This window comes from Clytia hemisphaerica, unplaced genomic scaffold, assembly GCF_902728285.1.
Source record: "Clytia hemisphaerica strain Z4C2 unplaced genomic scaffold, Clytia hemisphaerica genome assembly, whole genome shotgun sequence".
Taxonomy (NCBI): Eukaryota; Metazoa; Cnidaria; class Hydrozoa; order Leptothecata; family Clytiidae; genus Clytia; species Clytia hemisphaerica.
In genome coordinates, this window is record NW_027103771.1 from 120,649 (window position 1) to 145,929 (window position 25,281).

General features: G+C 35.1%; 1 protein-coding gene across 1 annotated transcript in view; it reads right to left on the minus strand.

The window, feature by feature from the left end:
- The window catches only part of LOC136806026 (transportin-3-like), a 32,953-nt gene that overhangs the window by 2,371 nt on the left and 5,301 nt on the right, over positions 1-25,281 (minus strand). The window contains exons 10-28 of the mRNA XM_067062603.1: positions 22,133-22,207; positions 21,257-21,360; positions 20,428-20,566; positions 19,784-19,930; positions 19,496-19,603; positions 18,982-19,073; positions 18,309-18,445; positions 17,560-17,690; positions 17,129-17,189; positions 13,243-13,334; positions 12,744-12,808; positions 12,452-12,515; positions 10,957-11,027; positions 10,684-10,753; positions 7,624-7,740; positions 7,095-7,189; positions 6,443-6,599; positions 5,711-5,795; positions 5,385-5,476 (exon numbers count right to left, since the gene is read on the minus strand). Of these exons, the coding sequence (XP_066918704.1) occupies positions 5,385-5,476; positions 5,711-5,795; positions 6,443-6,599; positions 7,095-7,189; positions 7,624-7,740; positions 10,684-10,753; positions 10,957-11,027; positions 12,452-12,515; positions 12,744-12,808; positions 13,243-13,334; positions 17,129-17,189; positions 17,560-17,690; positions 18,309-18,445; positions 18,982-19,073; positions 19,496-19,603; positions 19,784-19,930; positions 20,428-20,566; positions 21,257-21,360; positions 22,133-22,207 (1,902 nt within the window). The remainder of the gene's footprint in view (positions 1-5,384; positions 5,477-5,710; positions 5,796-6,442; positions 6,600-7,094; positions 7,190-7,623; positions 7,741-10,683; positions 10,754-10,956; positions 11,028-12,451; positions 12,516-12,743; positions 12,809-13,242; positions 13,335-17,128; positions 17,190-17,559; positions 17,691-18,308; positions 18,446-18,981; positions 19,074-19,495; positions 19,604-19,783; positions 19,931-20,427; positions 20,567-21,256; positions 21,361-22,132; positions 22,208-25,281) is intronic.

Genomic DNA, 25,281 nt, shown 5'->3' on the forward strand with positions numbered 1-25,281 from the left:
CGTGACGTGACCATTAAACAATCATTCAGATCACAAATAGTGACGACCCAGGACGATCTATTAAAATTAGTCGTTTGTTTCTTATAAAAAGAAACGTGCATGCTCTTGAAATATTCTTTTATATTAAAGACTTTGTGAGCAAAAAAAACATCTATCTCATAAAAAAAATTGAGTTATTTGACTAAGAACATTGATGTATGCTCATTGATAGTGATTCTTATAGATAAACATGCGTTTTTTGAGCCAAAAATTTTTTTTTGCAAAAATCTACTTGAGCCATCTTTTAACTATAATGGTACCCAACTTTCATGCAAAAAAATAGAAAAAATTAAAGATCCAATTTTTCACAAAGTCCAAAAAATTCGTTTTTTAGCCGTTTTTTGGCCCAAATTTGCCCAAAAACATTTTTTTCGAAAATCGGGCTCCGTCACATTCAAAGGTTTATAGTTATGCATCTTTGTGCAAAAAATCTTAAAAAATGAAAGAGCCAATCTCGAGAAAAGCTAATACCTAAGTAATTGATAATGTGCTTATAAAAAAATAACGAATTTGGCCAGTTTTTCTATAAAAACACGCCAAGCAACCAAAATTTCGTGTCTAAACAAACACATTCTTTAAAAGTAAGCCCTCATGAGCAAAAAAAACATCTATCTCATAAAAAAATTGAGTAATTTGACTAAGAACATTGATGTTTGCTTATTAATAGTGGTTCTTATAGATAAACATGCGTTTTTTGAGCCAACAAAATTTTTTTGCAAAAATATGCTTGAGCCATCTTTTACCTATGATGGTACCCTACTTTCATGCAAAAAATCAGAAAAAATTAATAATCCAATTTTTCACAAAGTCCAAAAAGCCCGTTTTTTAGCCGTTTTTTGGCCCAAAATTTGCCCAAAATTTTTTTTTTCGAAAATCGGGCTCCGTCACATTTTGGCCATTACTATTTTGCACCTTTGTACCAAAAATCAAAAAATTCCTTTGATTCAATCCCGAGAAAAGTTGGTAACAGACGGACGGACGGACGGACGAACACAGGTTAATTTATAGGACCTCCAGGTAGGTCCAAAAAGAAACGTGTAACACTTCTCACAGTGTTCGTGGCAATATCATTCATGTTAAAACAAGAGTTAGGGGTTAGCAAGCCATAAACTACAAGAAAAGTTAACGCAAAACTTTTTTAAACTGTAGAAACAATCAAGTATCCTGGTGTGTCCAGATTCAAAGAATGATCAATATCGGAATCCTGTTGATCCTGGTGACTTGCTTCAGAGCAAACACGTTTCCTTTGAGAAGAGCTCTGAATGATGGCGATACTTTTACCAAGAGGTCAATGGAAGTGCAAACTCTCTTGGAAAACCAATTTCATGATTGGAGAAATCAAAAGCGAGAAATGGGCAACAATTTGGAAGGTGCGTTACTCATGGAAGGATTGAAAAACAAAATATTGAATGAGGCACAGGTAACGTATGGCAGTGGAGAAATCGAGGACAACAGTATTGCCGCAATACACAAGAGCAATTTTCATACATCATCTGAGATGTTCTCTCCGGCACATAGAAATGTCTTGATATGGTGAATGTGACGATCTTACCTCTACGTCAATAGTCAGGTTAAGTATCGATAGGTAAGTCACGACGACGGGCGAATTTTCTCTAGCCTTCATTCGCGCCACGGCACATTTTTACAGGCTGATTGGAAAGCAACCTAGACTTACCCCGGAATGAAATCAACTTTGCTTCCAGAACGAAAATTAATTTCCGCTTGATTTTCCGTTCCAGAAGCAAAGCAAATATAATAAACGGGATAAGTCTAGCTTGCTTTCCGATCAGCCTGTAAAAAAGTACCGTGGCGCGAATAAAGACATTTTATCTATTCAATGATAACTTTAACGTGCATCTAAGAATTTCCCGGTCATGTTTACCACTACAATATCAAAATTCAAAATTCCTGTTTTTACCTTAGCTACAGTCGGCGCCGAAATATTTGGCAAAAAAGGGGAATTCCCTCAAAACTTTAAAACACAAGTGATTTTTAAGTGCTTTGAAGTACAGTTAGGAAGTAGAATTTTAAAACTCTGAGTTTTAACATTAGCCTTATGACTTGCGAGCTTAGGATCTCAGGATCTAAAAGTTCAAAAATGTTCCAATAAGGCTCAGAATATAGCCTGAAAGCTTCTTAACCCCTCCCAAATCACAAAATCCAATGGAGCAAAGTGGAAGTACTGAAACCAAAATTCTCGCCCGATCTTTAGATTCTGAAAAACGTTAAAATACCCAAAATTGCCAATATATTTTGGCGCTGATTGTAGTTTATCCACTAGTCTTACACACATCGTGTAATTACAAATTTGATCAGATTTGATTGGTCTCACTAATACACGTTTTTTATAAGAACAAACTTTAAACGAACACAAGGCTTCGATGCCCAAAATATTAAATAATATATGAATAAGTTAAGAACGTTTTTTAAGACTTTTCTCAGACTCTAAAACACCCGACATTATAGAAAAATAGACAAAATTATCACAAAATGGTGAAAATATGAACATGTTAAGAACATTTTCAAGCTTGAACCCGAAAAGTTTAGAACATCCGATGGCTTCAAAAATTACCGATGTTCTTATAAAAAACGTGTAATATCCGATTATGTTTACGTATTGTAGCTTAGTTTCTAGGGAATTATCAATGATAGTTTAATTATTGCATAATTTGGTAAATGTAATTGAATATCCTAAAAATTAATATAATAATAATAATAATATTGTTTTACAAATTCGCAGGCCACCGTGCGGACACATGGGCCTCTATGAATCGCTCATACATTTTGGGTTAATTATTTACATTGTTAATATAGACAGGTATGCAACAATAGTGACACTTTCAATCATATTCAAACTTTTTAGCTTTCCAGGCCACACTAAGGGTCTCTTTAAATTCTTCCACTGAGGATAAGTTGACTACTTTAGAAGGCAAACTATTCCACTGCTTAATGCCCCGATAGTATAGGGAGTTACTCTGCGGACCGCGAACACCATCGTTCCCAAAGATTACTACTAATTCAGAGGCGTGCGTTCTCATAGGTCTCCCTCGCTGGTTACATTTCTTAGGGATGCAAGATTTGTCATAGTAGTTTAGATGTTTAAAGATCTCAACCATGTCACTTACCTGCGTCTGTATTTTAGACTAGTTATTCCGATTCTTTGCATTCGATTTTCATAGCTTAGCTGTCCACATGTCTCAACTGTTTTAGATGCGCGTCGCTGAACACCTTCTATCAATCTCGCGTGTTTTTTCAGTTTTGGTGACCAGATAACCTGGGCGTATTCTAAGTGTGGTCTGAAAAATGTTACGTACAGTTTTCGAAACAGTTCTGGAGTGAGGTACGTGAAGCTCCGCCTGATAAGACCAGCCATTGAATTAGCTTTTTTCACCTGATTTGATATGTGTTGGTCAAAGGAGAGATTCTTATCGATGATAACACCAAGATCTTTTTCGAACGATACACGTTCAAGAATTTTATCCCCTAGTGTGTATTCGTGTACATGTTTGATATTATTTGGCTTTCCTAGGGTTAGCACATGACATTTGTTAGGATGAAAAGTTAATAGCCATGTTTCGGACCACTTTTGTAGTTGGTTAATATCGTTTTGTATTACTAGTGCATCCTCAACTGATTCCACTTTATTGACGAGTTTGGTGTCGTCAGCAAAAAGGAATAGTTTTGACTTAACGGATTCTGGTAGATCGTTGATATAGAGAACAAAAAGGGTAGGCCCTAGGACACTACCTTGAGGTACTCCACTGAGCACTGCTTTTTGCACCGATTCAACTCCGTTTACTTTGACAATCTGGGATCGATCCTTCAGGAAGTCTTTGAGATATTAGATTAGATAATATAATCTTTTTGAGTTTGCAAAGATTTGTGTAAATCAGCATTTTTAGGTCTGCTACACTTATTAAAAAACGTATCCAGTGATTTTTGATTTACTGGTGGTGGTGTGTTTTGAAACTTCAAATCCGCCAAGTGATGTCTTGCAGTCTCTTTCTCTTATCTAGTTTCTCATATGGTTGTATTGGATATAATTGGATTTGGCTTTGGAAGGCATTTTTCAATTTTCAATTTTGGTTTTTTCTCTTGTTTAGTTTCTCGTATCGAAGTACCGGATAAGCAAAATTTGATACAATACATTTCGTCGTCCACATGACTAAAGGTTCAATCTCAAAATAACTGTCTTGAAAAATTGGAAATCTTGCAATTCTGTTTTGCCTTTGAAATGGGCCTTTTTGTTAATCAGCATACAATTTCTGATCGATTGGTGCTGAAGCAGGGTTTTAAGCTAAAAAAATATTTTTCTTAGACTAGCAGAGCCTAAGAGCCCATGTGACGAAAGAGAATTTTGAATCCGCCATTATGGATTTCGAAATTCATGTAGAAAAAAAACTTTTTCTGAATTTTATTATTTGAAAGGTAGGCAAGACCCTCCGAAAATTTCAAGTAAATCAAGTAAGCCAATCAAATGTTACAGCCACGCAAATCTGGAACCAAAAGTAGTCACTTCAAAAAATCGAAATCGAAAGTGCTTCATATCTCCATATTTTCAGACCATGATTCTGACCATTTTCTTAATCAGCATAAAATTTGTGATCGATTGGTAAATAATGTCTATGTTTAAAGTCAAAAAATTTTTTTCAAGCAAAAGGGCTAAAAAGGGTTGAAAATCTAAAATCCGCCATTATGGAAATTTGTGCCTGATCCAAATAACGCCACACACGTTTTCTGACTCTTCAAGGACTATACTTTCATGATCAAAAGAAAAAATGACTATACGCCGATGCACATACGAGACATAACTCAGCCCCAGAGTAATAAGAAAACACTGACTATTCCTCTACACGAAAAAAGGGAATCTCGATCTCAAAGATGATCACACTACAGAAAATCTTTAAATCTTGTAAGGTACTAATTTTGTTATTTAACATTTAGTCATGTGAAAGGCAATTTAAACTATGAAAGAATCATCAAAATTTTGATTTCCGCATAGCACGGGGGGAGGGGCTGATTCTGAAATCTCAGACATATGTGAACGAATTTCTTACATATCACCCCTTTTTCTAAAGAAGTGGTGTTTTAATGCTAAAATCAGAAAAAAAACAATGAGCTTATCCCGATAAAAGCTTGTAACAGACGAACAGACGGACTTAAGTCAAATTAATGCCCACTTGGTAGGTCCAATAAGTGGTGGAAACAATACGTAATTTCTCTAAAATCATTACATAATCTTAGCGAGAAATTAATGCGCTATCATTATTTAATCTTTTTGCTACTAATCTTCGGAGTCAAAATGGTATCGCATTCTATTAAAGGTCTATTGGGAGCTACATTACCTGTCTGTTAAATTCTAGCATTTCCCAAAGCGTATCAGCGACACCGGGTAACATGTAGACTTGGATGCCACCAGCCGTTGCTGCCACAAGACCTAATGCAAACACATACAAAAAATAGTCAATACGGGAAATATCACTTATGATTTCATATGAACTATCGTGAAAATAATATGAGTCATGACTAAGTTAAATCTCTTTTTTCAAAGTTATTCATTTTTTTTTAAATAAAAGAATTTCTAAAAACTGAATCAAGCTAAGCTCGAAAAACAACAGAATATGAAGATGAGGAGTAAAATTAAACATGGAATAGTTGCCGTGGAAATTACCGTTGACAATATCCTGTCCAAATTTGGCTAAAAGTTGCTCAAGTAATCTGTTTCTTTCTTCTTTCTCAGCGAATCTTGAATCGCTCTAAAATAGTGACCAGAAAGAAAGTGTTATTAGGTGAGGATGGAATGAACTTCCATTTGATTCATTTGGAGTTGCTTAAGTAGAACGATTTGGATCGATTGAGGGTTAGAATTCTTTTTTGGGAATATTTTTCAAAGGCAAAACATCATTTTGTTCTCTCACATGGTTTATTCTCCAGGCTGACCGACTCTAAAACAACTTAAATACATATAGTTGATTCTCTCTAATTTGAACTTTTAAGGGACCAAGAATTTTCTTCGAATTAGAGAAAGATTCGAATTACAGAAAGTTTTTATACTAACTTCTAGCAGTTGGGACCAATATTTCAGTTCGAGTTATAAAAAGACTCGAAAAGTAGAAGTTCGAATTAGAGAGAGAGAGTCGACTGTATTTCCAGTCAAGAGAAACATTAGACGGGTTATATTTGTGAAGAGTTTCGATCCAACTATCTTCTTTCAGGAGATAGGGGAATGCATTTCGTCCTTATTGCAAACTCATCAGCAGTGCAAACAACTGCACCCTGACCTGGCTGGTCAGAACGAATCACCCAGCATCTCCTGCCATAAAATTAATTGTGGCGCAAACAGAAAGTAGGCGGAGGGGAAATTCCCTTCATTCATAGAAGAATAGGTTATCATGGTTCTAACTTGTTCTAAGTATCCCGATTTACAAAGTTGCCATAAGAACTTCATGATTGAGGTGTTCCCATCTCGATGGTTCAAGGTTGTTCCAGCGATGGAGAGTTGGACCACTGAATCGATTGATTCCATCTTTAGGAAAGATAATGTGCATCGTTGAAGTAGTCTAAAGAAATAAAGGTGAAAGCCCAGATAAACTAATTTATGGTATAAAGGTGAAGTGAAAGAAGAGTCCAATTTAATCGTTTAAGTTGATCCCACCGAAGGTTTTTAAAAGAAAATTCAAACACAGATGTTTCATTCTTGTTTTTTGTTAAACTTAAATATTTTCTTTAAGCGTTTCGGCCTCATCCGAGTGCCATCATCGGTCCAATTTAGTTGCTTCCATGCAATTTCAAAAGTTTTTCCCTATTATCCCAATCTTATTAAAATCCAGGCTTTGGAAACGACAGGCAGACAAACAAAGCCTTGTAACACACTTGAGAATTTCTCAAATATAAATGGGTCGAGTTAAACTTCAGATTCAAATACTAAAAGCGTCAACTGCTAAACATTTCTTTTTGCCTGTAAACATATGTAACGAGGTGACGAAATCGTAACTACGGGTAAACGTGACCTGCAGGAGAGGAGAGGGTACCAACCGATCACCACACTTTCTTACCTGATACAAAGTCTAAAGAAATCATCGACAGTGTCTGGATGGTTTTGTAAGCCATGTGCTTGTGATAAAATCTTGAATGTTGGCGGTACAAAACTCTGCAACACACGGAAAGAAAATTAAAGAACATAAGAAAAGGTGCTTTCGACATAAAATACTAACAAGAGGTTTAAACGAATTGTACACAATTCCATAAAATTTACTTTTACCTTAAGAATCGAGAACTCCTATAACTGATAGCTACTGAGGCGATACGGGAGAAGTCTTAGAACTAATAAACACCGGAATTTAACATACCCGATTCGGATCGTAACAGATTAGATTCAAAACCTTGGTTATTAGCGAGTTTATGTATTTGCACTTTTGAGGACGGCGGAGTGCCTGAAGCGGTTTGGAGAAATCCGGAATTTTGACCAACAAAATTGCTGATTAACCGTTGTCTACAATCAGCCAGGATCCAAACAAATCATGCTAACCATCTCTGTTGCAAAGAAAAACACATACATAAACTTGCTATTTGAAGAGCTTATACCTTCAGCATTTGCATGATGGTACCTTCAACAGCTTTGATGCCACCGTATTCGTCAGCTAACACGCTTCCAATGTAAAGCAGACACGAATGTTGATGCTCGTTATACAATGTCACAAGCTACAAAAATAACAAGCAACATGCTGAATGGACCTACCTGACGATGAAACTTAGATACCAATAAGGAGAAAACATCATTAAGAAAATATAGCGTTTAGCGAAAATGCATTAAATTTCATCATTAATTGTTGATGGGGGGGGGGGAAGAGATGTTTAGGGAAAAAAGAAATAGAAAGTTCCGGTTGCAAAATTGCAAAAGTTTTATTGACAATTGAATCATGCATGTTATCAATAATTTTTTTAAGTGAAAAAACAAAGAAATCTATGGAAAAAGCCCAATTCAAATCTGCAAAAACGGCGATTTCCGGCATACTTCCGGCATTTTCGGCCGGAAAAACATGATTCTCAAAAATCCGAATCGGCCACACTTAGGGCATTGCTGATACACATCTTTGTGCAAAAATTGAGAAAAACGATTAATGAAATCTCGACAAAATGGCAACAAGCCGGTTTTGACGGCATATTGTCGGCATTTTTGGCCGAAATTTTTTATCTTCAAAAATCAGGCTCCGTCACATTTTAGGTAATGGTATTTTACTTCAGTGTGCAAAATTTCATGAAAATATATGAAGTACAGCTCGAGAAATTCAAGAAAAACCGTTTTTCCGGCCATATTCGGCTGTTCCGGCGATTTTTAGAAAGTCCCGGCATCAAAAATCAGTTATATTGACAATTGAACCATACTTGATGGTTGGCATTGATATCAATAATGATTTTGCGTGAAAAAAACAAAGAAATATCAGGAAAAAGTCCAATGAAAATCTGCAAAAAAACGGCGATTTCCGGCATATTTTCGGTATTTTCGGCCGGAAAATTTTTTTTTTTCTCAAAAATCGGACTCGGCCATGTTTTGGGTATTGTTAATACGCATCTATGAGCAAAAAATCTGAAAAAACTAATGATAAAATGGACCATCTCAAGTCAAAACCCCCAAAAATCGCCTAACTTTTTCAAAAGAACTTTTTTGTCTTTAACAAAGGATAAATAAATGAGGTTAACTTATTTTTATTTGCTACTTTACATGCTAACGCAAAATTTATTCAGGATCACAATGATATATACATTATAGAGGTTAAGTGTTGAATTTAAAGAGATATTATTGGTCAAAGTAGGGTTAAGAATATGAGGTTAAATGGCTCTGAGGTTAACCTAATGGCCCTTAAAGATGGCCCGAAATTGGTATTAAATGTGAGGTTAAAGCATAAAAAAATGATTTGGTTTTACTATTTAATGATTGGGCAACAAGATAAGGCTGGAAAAATGAGGTCAATATTTCAAGTAGGGTGTAAAATTTGAGGTTATTTCACAAAAATATCCTATTTGCGAGGTTAACAATGATATTTCAGTCTAATTTTGGATATCAGACAAACAGTAGCCTATTATCAAAAACAACTAAACATGAAAATTATATTTTGGTATAAAAAGTGAGGTTAACTGGTACTTGAGAGACGCGAGTACCTGAGAAAGCGGTTGATTTTAAGCTTTCAGATAGCCTGCATAGAAAGGGAAAGTTGTGTAATAAAAATAGTGGGATCTATAATTCAATATGGTTGTTGAGGAACAAGGTAAGGTAGGAAAAATGAGGTTAATACCTGTTAATATATGAATTTTCTTTAGATTCTTAGGTTGCCCCAACTAGACTTCAAAGTTGAACCTTAGATGAATAGCATTTCTAGTTCAGTTGATTTTAATAAGTGTTAACCTCAAATTGCTAACCCTTTCTTCCATTCATTTTTTTGTTCATTCTGAAAATTTCTATTTTAACCTGTGCATGGCATTTCTAGCCAGAAAAATGAAGGTTTAGCTCATTTGAAATGAGTCAAGACATCCTAATTTTTCAGGTTGTTTAACCTCATTTTAAGAACCTTTTTGGTCTATTTTATCTTTTCTAGTTGAGTTACTTTATGAAAGATTTTAAAAAGTTATTTTGTACCTGTAGCTTAAATAGAACTATTTAGATCAATTAGAAAAGCAAATTTCTCACATTCCCTAACATATAGTTTTAACTTTAACCTCAATTCTTTAACCCTACGTTAAGGCAAAGATTGTCAATTTCATAAAAACCCTATCGATCTAAGCTTCTAGTATCATTTTATTTTTGTCCTATAACCTAATACACATGCTAGCAGAAGATATGGTTAAGAATGTGAGGTTACTTATTACCATTTTTTTAACCTCATGAATTCCACCTTTCTTGTGGGAAATCTCTAACCTTTTTTAGACAAGCTTGATATTTGAAGCCTTTTTGATAACTGCCTAACAATTTTTTCCCCAATAATACAATGAGGGTCTCTATATTTTGAGGTTAACAAGAGTCTATAAATTGTCAAATTAACCTCAAATAAGAAACCTTTTTCAAGTTGTTTTTTCATTTTTGGGTATAAGCCATCAATTATGACCATCCCTCAAAATTTCAACCTTTTTAGATAAAAAATGAAGATTTTATGGCCAATAATGTAAATTTTCCACTTTTTCCTCAAAAAGATTAACTATTTCTTAGGCGACATTGACTTGAGATTGTCCAAATCTCGAGAAAATGCCAAAAAACAGTTTTTCCAGCATCTTTTCCAAAATCGGGCTCCGTCACATTTTGGGCATTGACATTTTGCATCATTGTGCCAAAAATCAGAAAAAACTAATGAGCCAATCCTGAGAAAAGCTGGTAACAGACGGACGGACGGACGTACAGACGAACGGACGGATGGACATCGGTTAATTTATAGGACCTCTACCCCACCGGGGTAGGTCCAAAAAGTCTTATAATGTTAACCAAACGTTGTATCGAGAATGAATCTCAGTCAAATGACTGCTTCAATGGGTTAAAAAACACCACCCATCTGGTAGGGATTCAACGGAGCTTTGATAAATTAATTTCTTCCCGAAAAAGTCAGCCTTTTATAGGACATATTTTAAAAGCTATACATAAAATCTAAAATTTCTTACTAATTCGACAAGATTTCCCATGAGGTCAATGAAGTCTTGTCCCAAACATCTGATACCGTATCGAATACATCTAAGGATAATGAATATATCAAATCAAATTTTTGAATCATATCAATTAAAGATATAGAAGCTGCGAGAAAACATACCAAAATTAAGAAAGAAAGGGAGTCGAGGATGCATGAAAAATCGGTTTTTCCTGGCTGAAGAAATAATTTATAAAAAGTTGTCATCATCTTCACAACACTGATCATTCCACTCTTAACATAGACAAACCTGAAATGTCGCTCCATAATTCGATCATCAGCTTTGTATTTTTGTACCACCATTTTGAACATGTCCCAAAGCTTGAATTTAACAAAAATTCAAATGAATTTTTACCTCTTTAAACATCAAAGGGCATCATATGGTTATTGAGTTTAAAAGACTGATAGGGCTAGAGTTAAAACTCTTGGATGGCCCATCTAAAACGCGCACTCCGCAAGTTTATCACGAAAGTGCCAGGTTGAAACCCATCCAAGTGACCTATCCAAGGGAGTGTCCCACTTTAAAACAAAGAAAAGGCTAGATTCAATGTGTCACTCTAAACGCGGCAGGGCCGGCGAATCGGTTTTAAAAGTGAGGGGGCTAAATGATAGTGACTAAGGAGGCCCACCATGGTTGGGGCCGACGGGGCGGAAAATTTTTGAAATTATGGTACTCTACATTAGCTTAGAATCGGCCTAAATTTAATTTTTATGAAGTTATTGGAATGAAAAAATCAAAGAAGTTAGGTGTCTTTTTATACTGATAATCGCCAAAGAATATACTACTATATACAGTTGACACTCTTTAATTCGACGTTCTACTATTCGATAGGCTCCCTTATTCGATGAAATGTAAAGTCCCTGTCAACATGAAACTCTCATAAACGACGCTCCCTTATTCGATAAGCTCCCTTATTCGATGAAAATCCAATTCCCCTTGAAGATCGAATTAGAGAGCGTCAACGGTAATAACAAAATGAAACCTATAAGTAAATAAAGCGGGACTTTTAGATGTTCAAAATTCGTAAGTAAAATTAGACTTAATGCATGCTTTTAACAGGCAGTAAACATACAGTAATCAAAGATTAAAATTGTCCAAAGTAATTAAAGCGATTCACTCGAGTCGACACAAACTCTCTACCAACTCTTCATCAAGTTTATCCGTTAGATCTTATGGATGTGGTGCAAAGAAAGATTGTTGTTTTTGAGAATTCATTTTTTCTTTTTTTTCTCTCACCCTCTCTTTCTCTCTCGTTTTTTCTTTTTTTTGCAAAAAAGTGGGGGGGCTATAGCCCCCCTAGCCCCCCCCCCGGTTTCGCCGGCCCTGCGCGGCCCCAATCTTAATTAAGGCTTCACTTCTTCTTGCTTGAGAAAGGTTAAGAAAAAGTAGTTTCTTCTCTAGCTTTATAATGCATGTAAACGCATCTTCCTCCATTTGCTTACAAATATTCTTTAAACAAAGAAAAGCAAATTCATTCCCTGTCCTTCGCTTTCAGCGTCGTGCGATCACAAACTCTGAGAAATCATTGATTGAATTATTTTTGGTTTGTCAGTATAAGGGACGCGTCTCCTTTCTATATTTTGAAAATATCATTAAAGAGGAAAATTCACGATTCTTCCGATGATTTATTCAGCCTCAGAAAAAGGAGAAACGCCGTAGAGTTTTCCTTGGGACAACCGATACTTTTAGATGGAAGAAGTATCTACTTCTTTAAGTTACACAATATTTATCAATCAATTCATACCTGAGCGATGACTTTCTTGCAAGGATGTTCTTGTCCTGCTGCTACCTGGTTGATTTGAATATCCCTATACATGGAAGAACAATAATTTAAAATAAATCAATAGAAAATGAAGGTTTGATAGATAAAGGAAAGCTCTAACATTTGAGGGGTTCTCTCTTTCTTGGAAAATAAAGATGAAGTTAACACCATTTTTGAATCTTTGACTCCCATCAAGGACTAGAACTTTTCAACAATAAACAAGACTTTAAACAATGATTCTATTATCAATCTAAAAATACTCATCAAAATCTACCTGAAAATAGCTGCCAAACGGTCAAGATATTTGACAGGATCTCCTGCAGCACTTGATTGTAAAATCTAGAAGGAACAAAAAAGACATCGAGAGACGACTGATGAACAGCTGGAACTGTTTGCACCTCAAACCAAGGTTTCCTGGTTTGAATCGCCAAACGGTTCCAAAGGATCCATTTAGTTTATAAATTAAAGGAAAAAGTGGTCGTGGATCTCGTCAAAACAATCGAGGGACTAAGAACTTTAGAATAAGAATGGGCCATTCCATTTTATTAACCTTACAGGGGATGCACGAACATTTCCAGGGGGTATAAAAAAGGGTTTTTTGGATAAAAATCAAAATCGATCTTTTTTATGTTGTCAATATTTCTTAAGCCAGACTGGGATGTCGTTGTTGAAGTTGAATCTTTTGGATAAATATTTTTGAAAAATCGAATTTAGGAAGATCTAAACTATATATTAATATTCCATATTAACATCGAAATTTCTTCTTGACTCACTTCGTATAGGGGTTGTACATTGGGTGTACAGAGGTGCATCAAACCGTCCGTCACATAGTCCATTGGCATGCGTGATAAAACTAATGCACAACCTATCATAAGACAAAGAAGAGGAATCTTTATCAATTTAGGATTCCATGATCATTTAACGTTGGTTGCTATCACTAATTTAATGAGTGTTATTATTACAGCCAGGTCAGATGGCTACTGGTCTTGATTTAAGTCTATGACCAAAAAGGGGCAGGGAAAACTGGAATAGGAGTCACCTTTTCATCTAGGGAAGACCTAAATGCTTGGTCTAGGCCATGTCATCTAAAGCAAAAGTGAGGGCATTTTTAGTCAAACTTTCGATCAATGGAAAGCTTGATTAGGAAATAAGTTCTAAAAAACTTGGATCATTTTGAATCTTGGTCAAAAATGATCATGAAAGTACCGTGGAGAATGCATATATTCATTCTTCATTAAATGACAAAAGTATTGTAACGGACGATAACATCGTCCAACTATCGTGTTGTGAGAAAGGTAATTCGATATCTTTGAGAGCTTTGCAAAACACGAAGTTGTTTCAGATGTATAACTTTGGTGTCCTGCCGGTCCTAATAAGCACTCTAGAAAGCACACATTCCTTGACATTCTGAAACAGGTTACAGGGCTAGAATTTAAAGAAAGCTTGATAGACTAGGAAATAAGTTCTAAAAAACTTGGATCATTTTGAATCTTGGTCAAAAATGATCATGAAAGTACCGTGGAGAATGCATATTTTCATTCTTTTATTCATTAAATGACAAAAGTATTGTAACGGACGATAACATCGTCTAACTATCGTGTTGTGAGAAAGGTAATTCGATATCTTTGAGAGCTTTGCAAAACACGAAGTTGTTTCAGATGTATAACTTTGGTGTCCTGCCGGTCCTAATAAGCACTCTAGAAAGCACACATTCCTTGACATTCTGAAACAGGTTACAGGGCTAGAATTTAAAGAAAGCTTGATAGACTAGGAAATAAGTTCTAAAAAACTTGGATCATTTTGAATCTTGGTCAAAAATGATCATGAAAGTACCGTGGAGAATGCATATTTTCATTCTTTTATTCATTAAATGACAAAAGTATTGTAACGCACGATAACATCATCAAACTATTGTGTTGCGAGAAAGGTATCAACTAATTATAACTCGTTTATTTTCGTTTAGTTGATCATCTACATGACTGCACGTTTTTTTTATAAGAACATCCAAAATTTTTGAAGCCTTCGGATGTTCTTAACATTTTGGATTTTAAGCCTAGAAATGTTCTTAAAATGTTCTTAATTTCACCATTTCGTGACCATTTTTACCTATTTTCCTAAGAAATTAGCTGTTTTAGAGTCCATGAAGCCTTAAAAAGCCTTAACTTATTCTTAACATTTTGGCCATCGAAGCCTTATGTTCTTATATAGTTTGTTCTTATAAAAGAAACGTGTAGTTATGAAAATCACAAAAACATCCCAATAACACTTAGAACTAATGTTTTCTTGATATGCTATGAGTTAAGATTACGTCACTCTTTCTATCGGAAAAAGGGGTCGAATTCCGGATTTCGTTAGGAAGTACAGTAACCATTTCACATTCAACAATAACAAATATATTTTCGGTATTACACGATACATTTAAAAAGTCTTAGAAAAAATAAAAAATAACAAATTTTAAATTTTAACGGTTAAAGTGTCTACATTTCCTGAATAGGGATTTTAAGCTGAAAAACACAACAGCCGTTTACGATAGCAGCAAAACACTCCTAAAATAATGAGACCAAGACCGGCTAAGGATCCTAGCACGATTCCAACAATAGCTCCTGCGGAAAGCTTTGATCGTTTCTTTTCAACGTCACGATAGTTTGGATGGTTCAATCGTCCTCTTGTATTGGTGTTGGGAAGCCTTCTTGAAATACGTCGTTGTAAGTTAGTTCTGTTGCGAATATTAGGGAGTCGTCTTGGATTATTGATTCTTGAATTAATTCTCCGTATGTTTGTTGAGGTGCGGCGGACATTTGCTGGGTTTACGATCCGATGGTTAACGAATTGAGGTGAAATAGATCTCCTTTTGAGATTCGGATACGAGGGAAGAGAGCGAACGTATGGTTGAAAATGAGTTCTGCGACCAACACTGGTACGGCCTGTTGAGATAACAGAGTGCCCAGTACCCGAAAGACCAGAACGCCCACCACTTGATCGACCTCCGCCTCCACGCCCTCCTTTAGGGGAACGTCTGATTCTCAAAAAGACTTCATCATCATCGTCATCAACTTGTTCGTTTTGGTTGCTAAAGCTTACATCTTCGTTTGAATTGCTGAGCTTTTGTGATTGCAAGTCTTTCTTCACAGGTGACCTAAGTATTCCATCTTCTTGAACAAATTTCAAGACATCTAATTTGCTAATTTGGTCATTTTTCCGTTGAGGAGATTCGTTTATTTGAGACGTTTTCAGCGCATATCAACGGCAAGTATGACAATCACCAGACAAAAATTTAATTTATGCATCGACTGTAGTTAACGTTGATAAAGATTTGATTTTCCAAAGTATTTTCTGCTTTTAAGATGGTGATAATTGCTTGTTGACTGGATGATGGTTTATGTTTTTTCAAAATAAATGTGCGCTACTTATATACTGATATTTAGATTTCCTATTATCAGGTATTTTGATTAGTATGTCGTTTTTTCCCTCTTAATTGGTGTCATTAGCTTTGCAATAATGCTTCCCGTGACGTCATCATTTGCTTAAACGAAAGTAGCTGACACAGAATTCCCGCAGTATTGCCATTTTATCGGTATTTTTACTGGTAAATCTAAACGAGACGTTTTGTAATAAAAGATTCCTTACATATATCCAGGAAAAATAAATTATGATAATAATCAGCGGTTTCCAATCCAAGAAAATAGAAATATCTTCAAAAGGGGAAAGTAACCCAACTTTATCTGTATTTTTATTGGTAAATCTGCTTGTTGAATTATTTTAACGAGCCATTTCACAATGAAAAATTCCTTATAATATTACCAGGAAAAAAAATTTATGAGAATAATCAACGGTTTCGATTCCTAGAAATTGGAAATAATTTGCAAAAGTCGAAGGAAAAAGTTTCCTTTATGTGTTTTGCTTGTTTACCTATCATATGAAATCACGTCAAGTCCCATTAACATTATCAAATATTTTATTTTTCAAGTTTGCTGGTATATATTTGTCGAAGTATCTACGGCTTATTTCAAAATTCATTGCCGTAGAGGGTCTGTTGTCATTGTCTTTTCAAACCGACCGCTGCGATGGAGTGTTGGTGAGAGAGGGAAGGCGATGAGAGAAGTGCTGCTATTTATGAGTCATACTTCATCGCAGAGGTCTCCGTACGGGAATTTTTTTATCAAACAGACAATACGCACAGAGTGTACTACGAAGTGAAATACGTGAAATATTCTCTTGTACAGAGTACACTCCTGGCTGGAGTTACCAGACAGGGCGAAGTAAGTTAGTGCGCGTGCATCCATACAAAAAATACAAGAATAATCTTTCCATCTCAAACTAATATTTTGTGCCCATTATTGGAGAGTTTCCACTGCATTAGTGGATTCTTAGCTTTAGTAAAAATAGCTCACTTTAAAAAATAATTCGATATCTTTGAGAGCTTTGCAAAACACGAAGTTGTTTCAGATGTATAACTTTGGTGTCCTGCCGGTCCTAAGCGCTCGAGAAAGCACACATTCCTTGACATTCTGAAACAGGTTACAGGGCTAGAATTTAAAGAACGCGATACTGCAATGGCTGACCGTGAGCTGTGGAGGGACGGATGCTGTTTGTTTCGGAACTAGGTCTTGTTAGGTCGAAGAATGATGATGATGAGAATCTTTGAAAACAAAGACTTACCAGTCAATATACCAATAACACCTTCATTGTCGACATTCAGCGTCTCCACTACTTTGCAAACCTGAAGTGCATTATTGAGAAAAGTCGATTATAAAAGCATGAAATACAATCAATTTTTTGACACAAGACACTGAGTTTCATGAAATAAAGTGTTTAGAAACCATCTTGGTACTGTGATATTTAGAACGATTATTATAAAATAGAATATTGAAAAAAATTATCTGAGAAGTTGATTCTAAAACGTAGGAAAAGGGTCAAATAAATGACCGTGACATAATTGGGCGATTTAATGAGTAAAAAGATTAATTTTTTTTTGACTCTCAGTAAAAATCTTTGAATTCTTCAAAAGATAAAGGTGATTTTTTTCCGATTTACTCAATTTCTTTTCTCCTATGAAACCATAATTTGAAAAAGAGATGTTTTAAACAGACCTCTAACAGCACTGGAAACATTTTGTTCATTTTCTGGCAACATTGCATACAGAATTTGGATAACGAAAAAGAAGCCATTTGTGCAAGATCTTTGTGTTGAAGACCGTTCAGTATGAACTGGAAGGTTGCATCTAAAAAAAAAATTGTTAAGAAATTTCGGTTTATTAGGTAATAGACCTTTTCATGAATTACGTCACTAACATCACTTGCCTCGTTTTGAAATTATTGCAATGGTGATTAACTCCCAGCGGATTTTATTACAACTACTTTCTTTTCATAAAATAATCATTCAATGTCTCATGGAAATTGTTTGAATACGAGGCAAGTGATGTTCGTGACGTAATTTATGAAATGGACTATTGACCTGGGCTAGCCACAACAGGACTATAACTCCATATTGGGAGAAATCTTTACACGACTTGATTAGAAAAATTTCTTCATAGAAGGCTAGACAATGCTCGCGAGTATAAAATTAAGAACAAAGAATGCCAATCAAACGCTTTTTGGAAATACAGCAATCAATAGGAGGCCATCGCTTAGGGTCCGCAGCTCCTTCCGTTGGATGCAAACGCATATTTTTAGGTCAATAGTAATAAAAAGATTATCGTGCCTTTAGACCTAGAAAGATCTTTGATGGCCAAAAGACTGACACTACAAACCAAACTCCCAACACCTCGAATTGGAAAACAAATTAGAATTGTCCGAAGTTGATACAATTTGAGAATCGAAAAAACAATTCAAAATTTTACCAATGAATTGCTCATGGTCACTAATCCACCTGGACATATCACCAAGCAGAACGATGGCTGTGTGTTGCACCATAATGTGAATGTCTTTCGGTAAACTCAACAACATTTGAATCACGTGACCTGGGACATCGTAATTCCTGAAGTAAGAACAAGGGAAAATGAGTTGTTATAATACTAGTTTTGAAATTGACCGTCAAAACTCGACGCTTTTGCTTTCTTTCAATAACTATTTCAAGTAACGGCCAAATTCCCGTCGATCTTCTGCACTGAGAACTTTAGAGTCAGTTTCTCTATCCCGGCTAACCAAATGTTTCATCGGAGTTGAGTACGCTTATGATAAAGACTACTCATGTGAATCTAAATACACCACGAGAGCAAAATCTACTTTTCCTTTAATCCTTGTGATGTGATGTTTATAACCAAATAGGAGGGTACCCGTACAACACATTACTCCTTTGAACCACTTAACTCCTTATTGATACCAACCTCCAACCCCTTTAATGTTTGCCTTGCCTAAGCGTTCTGACCATCTGGGTTAATTGTCGATCACATGCCAGGGTCAGTAACCCTCTGCCGTCTTTTAAATCGACCAGAGAAAGTTAGGAAAAGTCTTCTAAGGAACTGTTCACAGGGACTGGACCTGATGTTGGTAAATCTAACATAAACAACTTACATGGATATGAACTTCGATAAAGGGTTCATACAAAATAAGCGAGCTTCAAGTTTGTTCCATGTTGGTGTCTCTTGTTGCAAACTTTGAAAGATCTAGAGACGAAACAATAACGTGTCTTTCAATATCATCATCAATTATTTAAGGTCACAGCTCAACCATGAATATATATCCCATGATAAAACTATCACATGATGAAATTATCCCAGGAAGGTAATTTTATTCATTGAGAATCAAAAGCTGTTGATAAAGTTCTGATATCTTCGGGGCTTGACAAAGTGAAACACCATTGTTTCTTTGTTTACAAATAAAACGAGAGAGTTTTTCTGTTTCGAATTAATTAATTAATAAGCTAAACTTGTGAGCTACTAGTCCAAATTTAAAAAGCCTATAAGAAACTTTATTCGAAAGTTTTTTTCCTTTAAAATAATTTAATATCGAACACAGTTACCCATCAAAACTCTGATACTTTTTTGTGGGTCACCGGGTTCAAGATAGATTCTGTAAATATTTTTACCTCGGTAAAGCATTCAGTTGAGCCAATAACAAAAACAATATCATGGATGACATCTAATGTTTGTAAGCGGAATTCTTGGAATGAATCTCCTTTTTCTGGTATGCCAGTCTAAATGTCAAGACGATGGGTAAATATATAAGGTTTCCAAGGTAGTTGTTATGATTTGAAAACCAGTAGTTTATTTTCCCCGAGATTCAAAAATCTAAAAATCTAAAGATTACATCAGCTCTGGGCATCAAGTTTAAACTTAAATTTTCATTCACCAAAGTTTACACGAGACAGTCTTACTTGAGAATTTTCAAACTGAACCAGTTGACATAGCAACAAGATGAGTTTTCGAATGTATGATTTGTAAATTCCCCATTGATCTCTCTCCACGTTCGTATCGATGTATTCGGCAAAACGGTACCAAAAGTTGAACGTTATTACAGCAACCTGTACATAATGAAGTATCAATAGATCAAAAAGGAATGAAACATTAAATTCAAGATAAAAATAATTTTTTGGAGAAAGATGTAATTGGATTCCAAAGAAAACCAAAAAGAGTGCATTAAATTTCGGCTGCATCAAATTTCGTAATTACTAGTTTCTGGAAATTTTCGCGTGTAATAAATTTCGCGATTCACTAAATTGGGCATTTTCAAAATGTGGAAATAAAGAAAGAAAATGAGTGATTTTTCCCGAAACACAACGTATTGGGTGTACATTGGCCTATTTTGAAAATTTTTCGCGTGTATTTAATTTCGCGATTTTGTATTTTCTAAAAATTTAAACGGTATTGAATTTCGCAAAATTAAGTACCCGCGAAATTTTGTAACACACGAATTTAATACCGCTAAAAGATTAGAATTCGTATACATTTCTTTCTGCCTTGAGATATAAAATTAAACCAAACAATATGAATGACTTTGAGTTTAGAACTCTCCACTTACATCGGGATTAGAGCATTCCAAACAAGACAATATGAGATCTAATGTCTTCAGGTCACCTGCTCCTTGCCCTGGTGTTGTCAAGATGGGCTCCAATAACGCGTCTCCAAGCTCAGCGTAAATACGCGTGTAATTAATCAGCCTGAAATTGAAAGTGTTATTCTGTACAACAGTGGCTTAATAAAGCGGGTATAGGTCTAAATTATCAGAAGATATTTGTACTAGTGATTATGAAGGACAACTAACGATCAATCAATACATACAAGGAAAAGTCTTAAAATTCGTAGGACAAAAGACCAATCAGATCTGGGACATTTTGCAAACTTAAGTTTTAGTTTTAAACTAAAATTTACAAGCTTTAAGAAAACATCAAATCTCGCTTGTTATCACAATCGTAAACTTTATGGGTATCGAGTATTTTGGAAATTGGAAATCGGAAATTCTAAGATACGAAAACAAGTCCGAATTACTGAATAAACGCTCAGAAATTGTCGCCAAATATCGCCACATGAATAAGTTCATGTTAAAAAATTATAAGGCAAAAGACTAACGGACCCTTCTTGAGAATAGCATTTTTGTTTTTGTTTCTTTCGTTTCGATTTTTATTGATTATAATTTTAACCAGTTTTAACAACTTCTTACGACCTACGACTTGTAAATTTGAATTTTTTCCAACAAGTTAGATAATTTTGTATGTAGCTGATGATTGTACGCAAGAAACTTAAAGTACAACAAAAAATGAAGCTTTGAATTTTTGTTTTGTTTGGGTATCGGGTATCCATTAGGGATTTATCAAACTATTGAAAAAATTGGAATATTTTGCATTTCTTACTTATCAGAGTCTTCGTCTCTGGCTGCTTGTTGGAAGGCCTGTGGAATCATTTGGGTGACGAATTTGAAGCATGCTTCTGTGAGTGGTCCTTGATTTGTAATGTCCTGAAAAAATTGAAAAGTTGACGATCCAGTCCCTAGTTTAACTTACAAAAGGAAAAAATAATGTGCATCAGTGTTAACGAATGAAAAAAATCATATATCACTCTCAATCCCGGGGGGGGGGGGGCAGTGGGTTTACCAACTGACAGTATGTGCGGTGAAAAAATTGGCTTTTAGAATCGCACCCTTACAGTACAGAAAAAAATCGGTGAAATTCATACCCTTACAGTGCATTTTTCAAATTTTAAACTCAAAAAAAAAATCAACATTTTCGAGCAAAAATTTGCAATTTTTCCCAGATTTGCTGAAATTTCCACCCTTACAGTGCATTTCTGATATTCTGAAAAACATACCCTTAACCGCCGCACATACCCGTCGGTCAATTTGCCTGACTGCCCCCCCCCCCGGGCTCTCAATAAAACCTACGTATAGTTATATTTTGTCTGGTGGTTCCATACACATGAGGTGATAACATTGTGGGAAATGTGGAAAAATAATTTGATTAACCATGTTCGGTTCCGTATGGTTTCCAAACAAAACGATTCCGAAACAATTGTGTGAACGTCAAAATTCAAAACGTCAAAAAAAAAAAGACATTACAAAGCAAAATGTATCGAAAAGATTTCACTCCGCTATTTTCATCGGACCGGAACTGCTCCGTTTTCTTGCTCCAAAACGTTCCGAAACCAATATGTAAACTCTCGATCCGTAACAGAAACCATACCGAGTTAATACAAAATCGTAACGTCGAAATGTGGTCTAATAATCTAATTACCCCAGATGTATAGATTGCATTACAAATACAATCAGTGATCGACTCGTGTAGGTTGTCTGAAATCTTGCTGCTTAGCTGAAAAAAAGAATCGGCCATCATTATAGTGGTGGACAGGTTGGGTATACCTATCACCAAAGAAATATAAGAGTAGAGGAGGAGAAAGATAACAGTCTTTTATCCTATTCACTTAAAGCCGTAGAGAGCTTGCTGTAATAGCAGGTACCATAATTCAAAACGATTCAAATAACACGCGTCCTGTTGTTAAAATGTTTATATTTAAAAGTAAGTCAAAAATGGGCACTATCTTTATTAAAGGAACCAAAACTAAGGCATCATATTCTAATAGAAGTTCTAATTACAAGTTCTAAATGTTTAACTAGCTTTTGTAGGTGTTGTTTTTGATTTACTACATGAGAATTTCTGGATTATTTGCGATTTGTAAGTCAAAATTTAGCACATTTTATGTCATTATTTCTTGGTAATATTTAAATCTGTTATTTGTTCCTACTACTGTAAAAGTTTCCAAGAGAAAGCATGATATAAGTCACTTTTAGGACCCTTTACAACTTTGCAATGTCTAAATTTTAGCCGAATGTAAGTCAAGAAAAGTCACATTTTTGATAGGAATTTTGGTCACCTCTTTATATTCATATGTTCCGAAAGGTATTATCTAAATGTTATAAAAAGAAAAATTTGAAACGAAAGAATCGTGCCCCAAAGATTACTTGGAAGACAGTCCGTAAATGTCCACCGTTCAACCGTGCTTCGCTGAAATGTTCACTCTGCCTTAGCGAAAAATTAGAAATTGCCACGTTCGACCAACCCGAGAAACTGTTAAATTCAAGGAATGAACTGATCTCGAAATGTCAGCATGTGAATAAGTTCACCCTCAAACTCCACGACACCAAAGACTGAAATGACGTCAATTACTTTGACGAAGACTTTACAGTGCACAGTATATTTTTGTAAACTTGAAACGAATTTGTACTAGTTATCGCATGATTTCGAGTGCAATACGAGAAATATTTTACGAGTTCCGAGATTTTTCCGTAATATTTTTCCGAGCCTTTAGGCGAGGAAAAATATCGGTAAAATCTCGGAACGAGTAAAATATCGAGTATTGCACGAGAAGCCGTGTGATAACTAATTTATTGTCGACTCAAAAAAATTGTCCTCTTTTTTTTTCAAAACTTACTTCCGCCTTCTTCTGCTTCTGTGTAGTTTCGAATGTTTTTATTCGAAAATCTAATTCGAACGTTAGATTCGAACAAAAACATTCGATAACTTCCCGCTGAAAATATTCACACAAAAACAAAACTTTTCGATCATTTTCGATCCAGAAGTTTTGTTTTGAAAAGTTGCAGATTTTTCAGAGATGTATTGGAAAGTTTCTAGATTGATAATTCAAAATGCAGATGATGTACAGTATTGTTTCGATGGAGAAGAAACCCTCCATCATTGGATTAATCAGATTGATAACATTCAGTCTTTTTCTATTTTTTTGTTTCGATGGCATATGGCCATTGCCATTGGAAAGAATAGCAGAGGAAAGGAGTCCCACGATGAAAAATGTATGCTTGTAATAATGGTTAAAGAACAACATTTTTTCAACAGCAAAACAATTTGGATACTTTCTTGATTATCGTCAAGCTCTAAATGTTTCGAATTTCAGAAGGAAGATGTAATGATTGTTGAGTTGAAAAGTCAAGGACGTATGTTGTTGTCGAGAACGAGAATAGGAGAGAACTTTTATAAAAATCACTCGTCATTTGGTTTAATACAAGACATTACACTTCCCTTGTTATGTTATGAGAAATTTTATTGGCCAACACATTTGACAAATTTGAAAATATTTGGGTGGTGTCAAGTAGTTTTATAATTTCTTGGTTCATCAGATTTGATTTTAGTGTCTTTTATGGAAGAACTCCAAAGTAAAAGTTAATCTGCGAACATATTTTTGTTGCGTTTTTCCCTTTGATTCCCAAGTCAGTTCTTTTCGGCTGTTTTGTTTTGATTTTTCTCCCGCCGCTTACCCAGTCCCCCAAAAGTCAACGCGGTCATATTTCCAGACTAAAGAAATATGAAATATCGCAAATATCTCGATGCTCTCGACCAATCAAAACGCTGATATTTTTTTGGGTCGGCAATAATTGTATAGAATTTTTGACTGAAGATCGTGACGAAAAGTTGCGTGAAACTTTGAGTATCAAACAATTCTTATCTCAACTTCAATTTATTGTGAAAAACTCCAAAGATAAATTTTTTGACTTACACTAAGTGCCAGCAGTGTTTTTGCTTAGTAAGTCAAAAAGAAGCACTTTTTGAGAAAATTCAAACTACTACGCTTGTTTGTGTACCCGTTCTCTAACCATGTCTGAAATTTTAGGCTGAACTATTCAGGTAAGTCAATTTTATGCACTTTTGAATTTTTTTGCCACTTTTCAGGATTTTTTTTATGTCACACTATTTTTGGAAGCGATCCCTGTTTAAAAAGTAAATGCTTGAAACCACAGGCGGTATTCTTTGTTCTTCTCAAAACTTTTATACTTTGAGTTATTTCCGCGTACATCTTTTAGTGAATAATTTCCATAACAAGTAATACTTTAATGGACCTACCTATTTATAAAACGAATAATTAGAATTTAATGGAAGTAATGTATAATTTTAAATTTCGATTTATATATCTATTGGAACGGAGAAAGCAATTAAGAAACGCATCGATGTTTAACGGTGAAAGAAAAATAATATCGACACTTTAATCAATCATTCAGAGAAAATTAAAACTGAAGTAAAAAAAACATTTAGTTTTCAGTTTTCATTATTTCATCACAGATTGAGGAGTGTCGGGGTGGAGGATGGGGGAGGGGGTAGTCAAAAAAGAAACAATTAAGTAAGTTGAAAAAATGTGACGGAAATGTGAAAAAAACGACGATTTCCGGCACATTTCCGGTTCTACAGACCGGAAAAAAAAAATTTTTTCGACAAACGGTTTTCGACACCTTTTCGGCAGTACTAATGTGCATCTATGTGCAAAAAATCGCAAAAAACTAATGATAAAATCTCGAGAAAATCTCAAAAAACCGCTTTTTTCGGGATATTTCCGGTTCTACCGGCCGGAAAAAATTTTTTTTCGAAAATCGGGCTCCGTC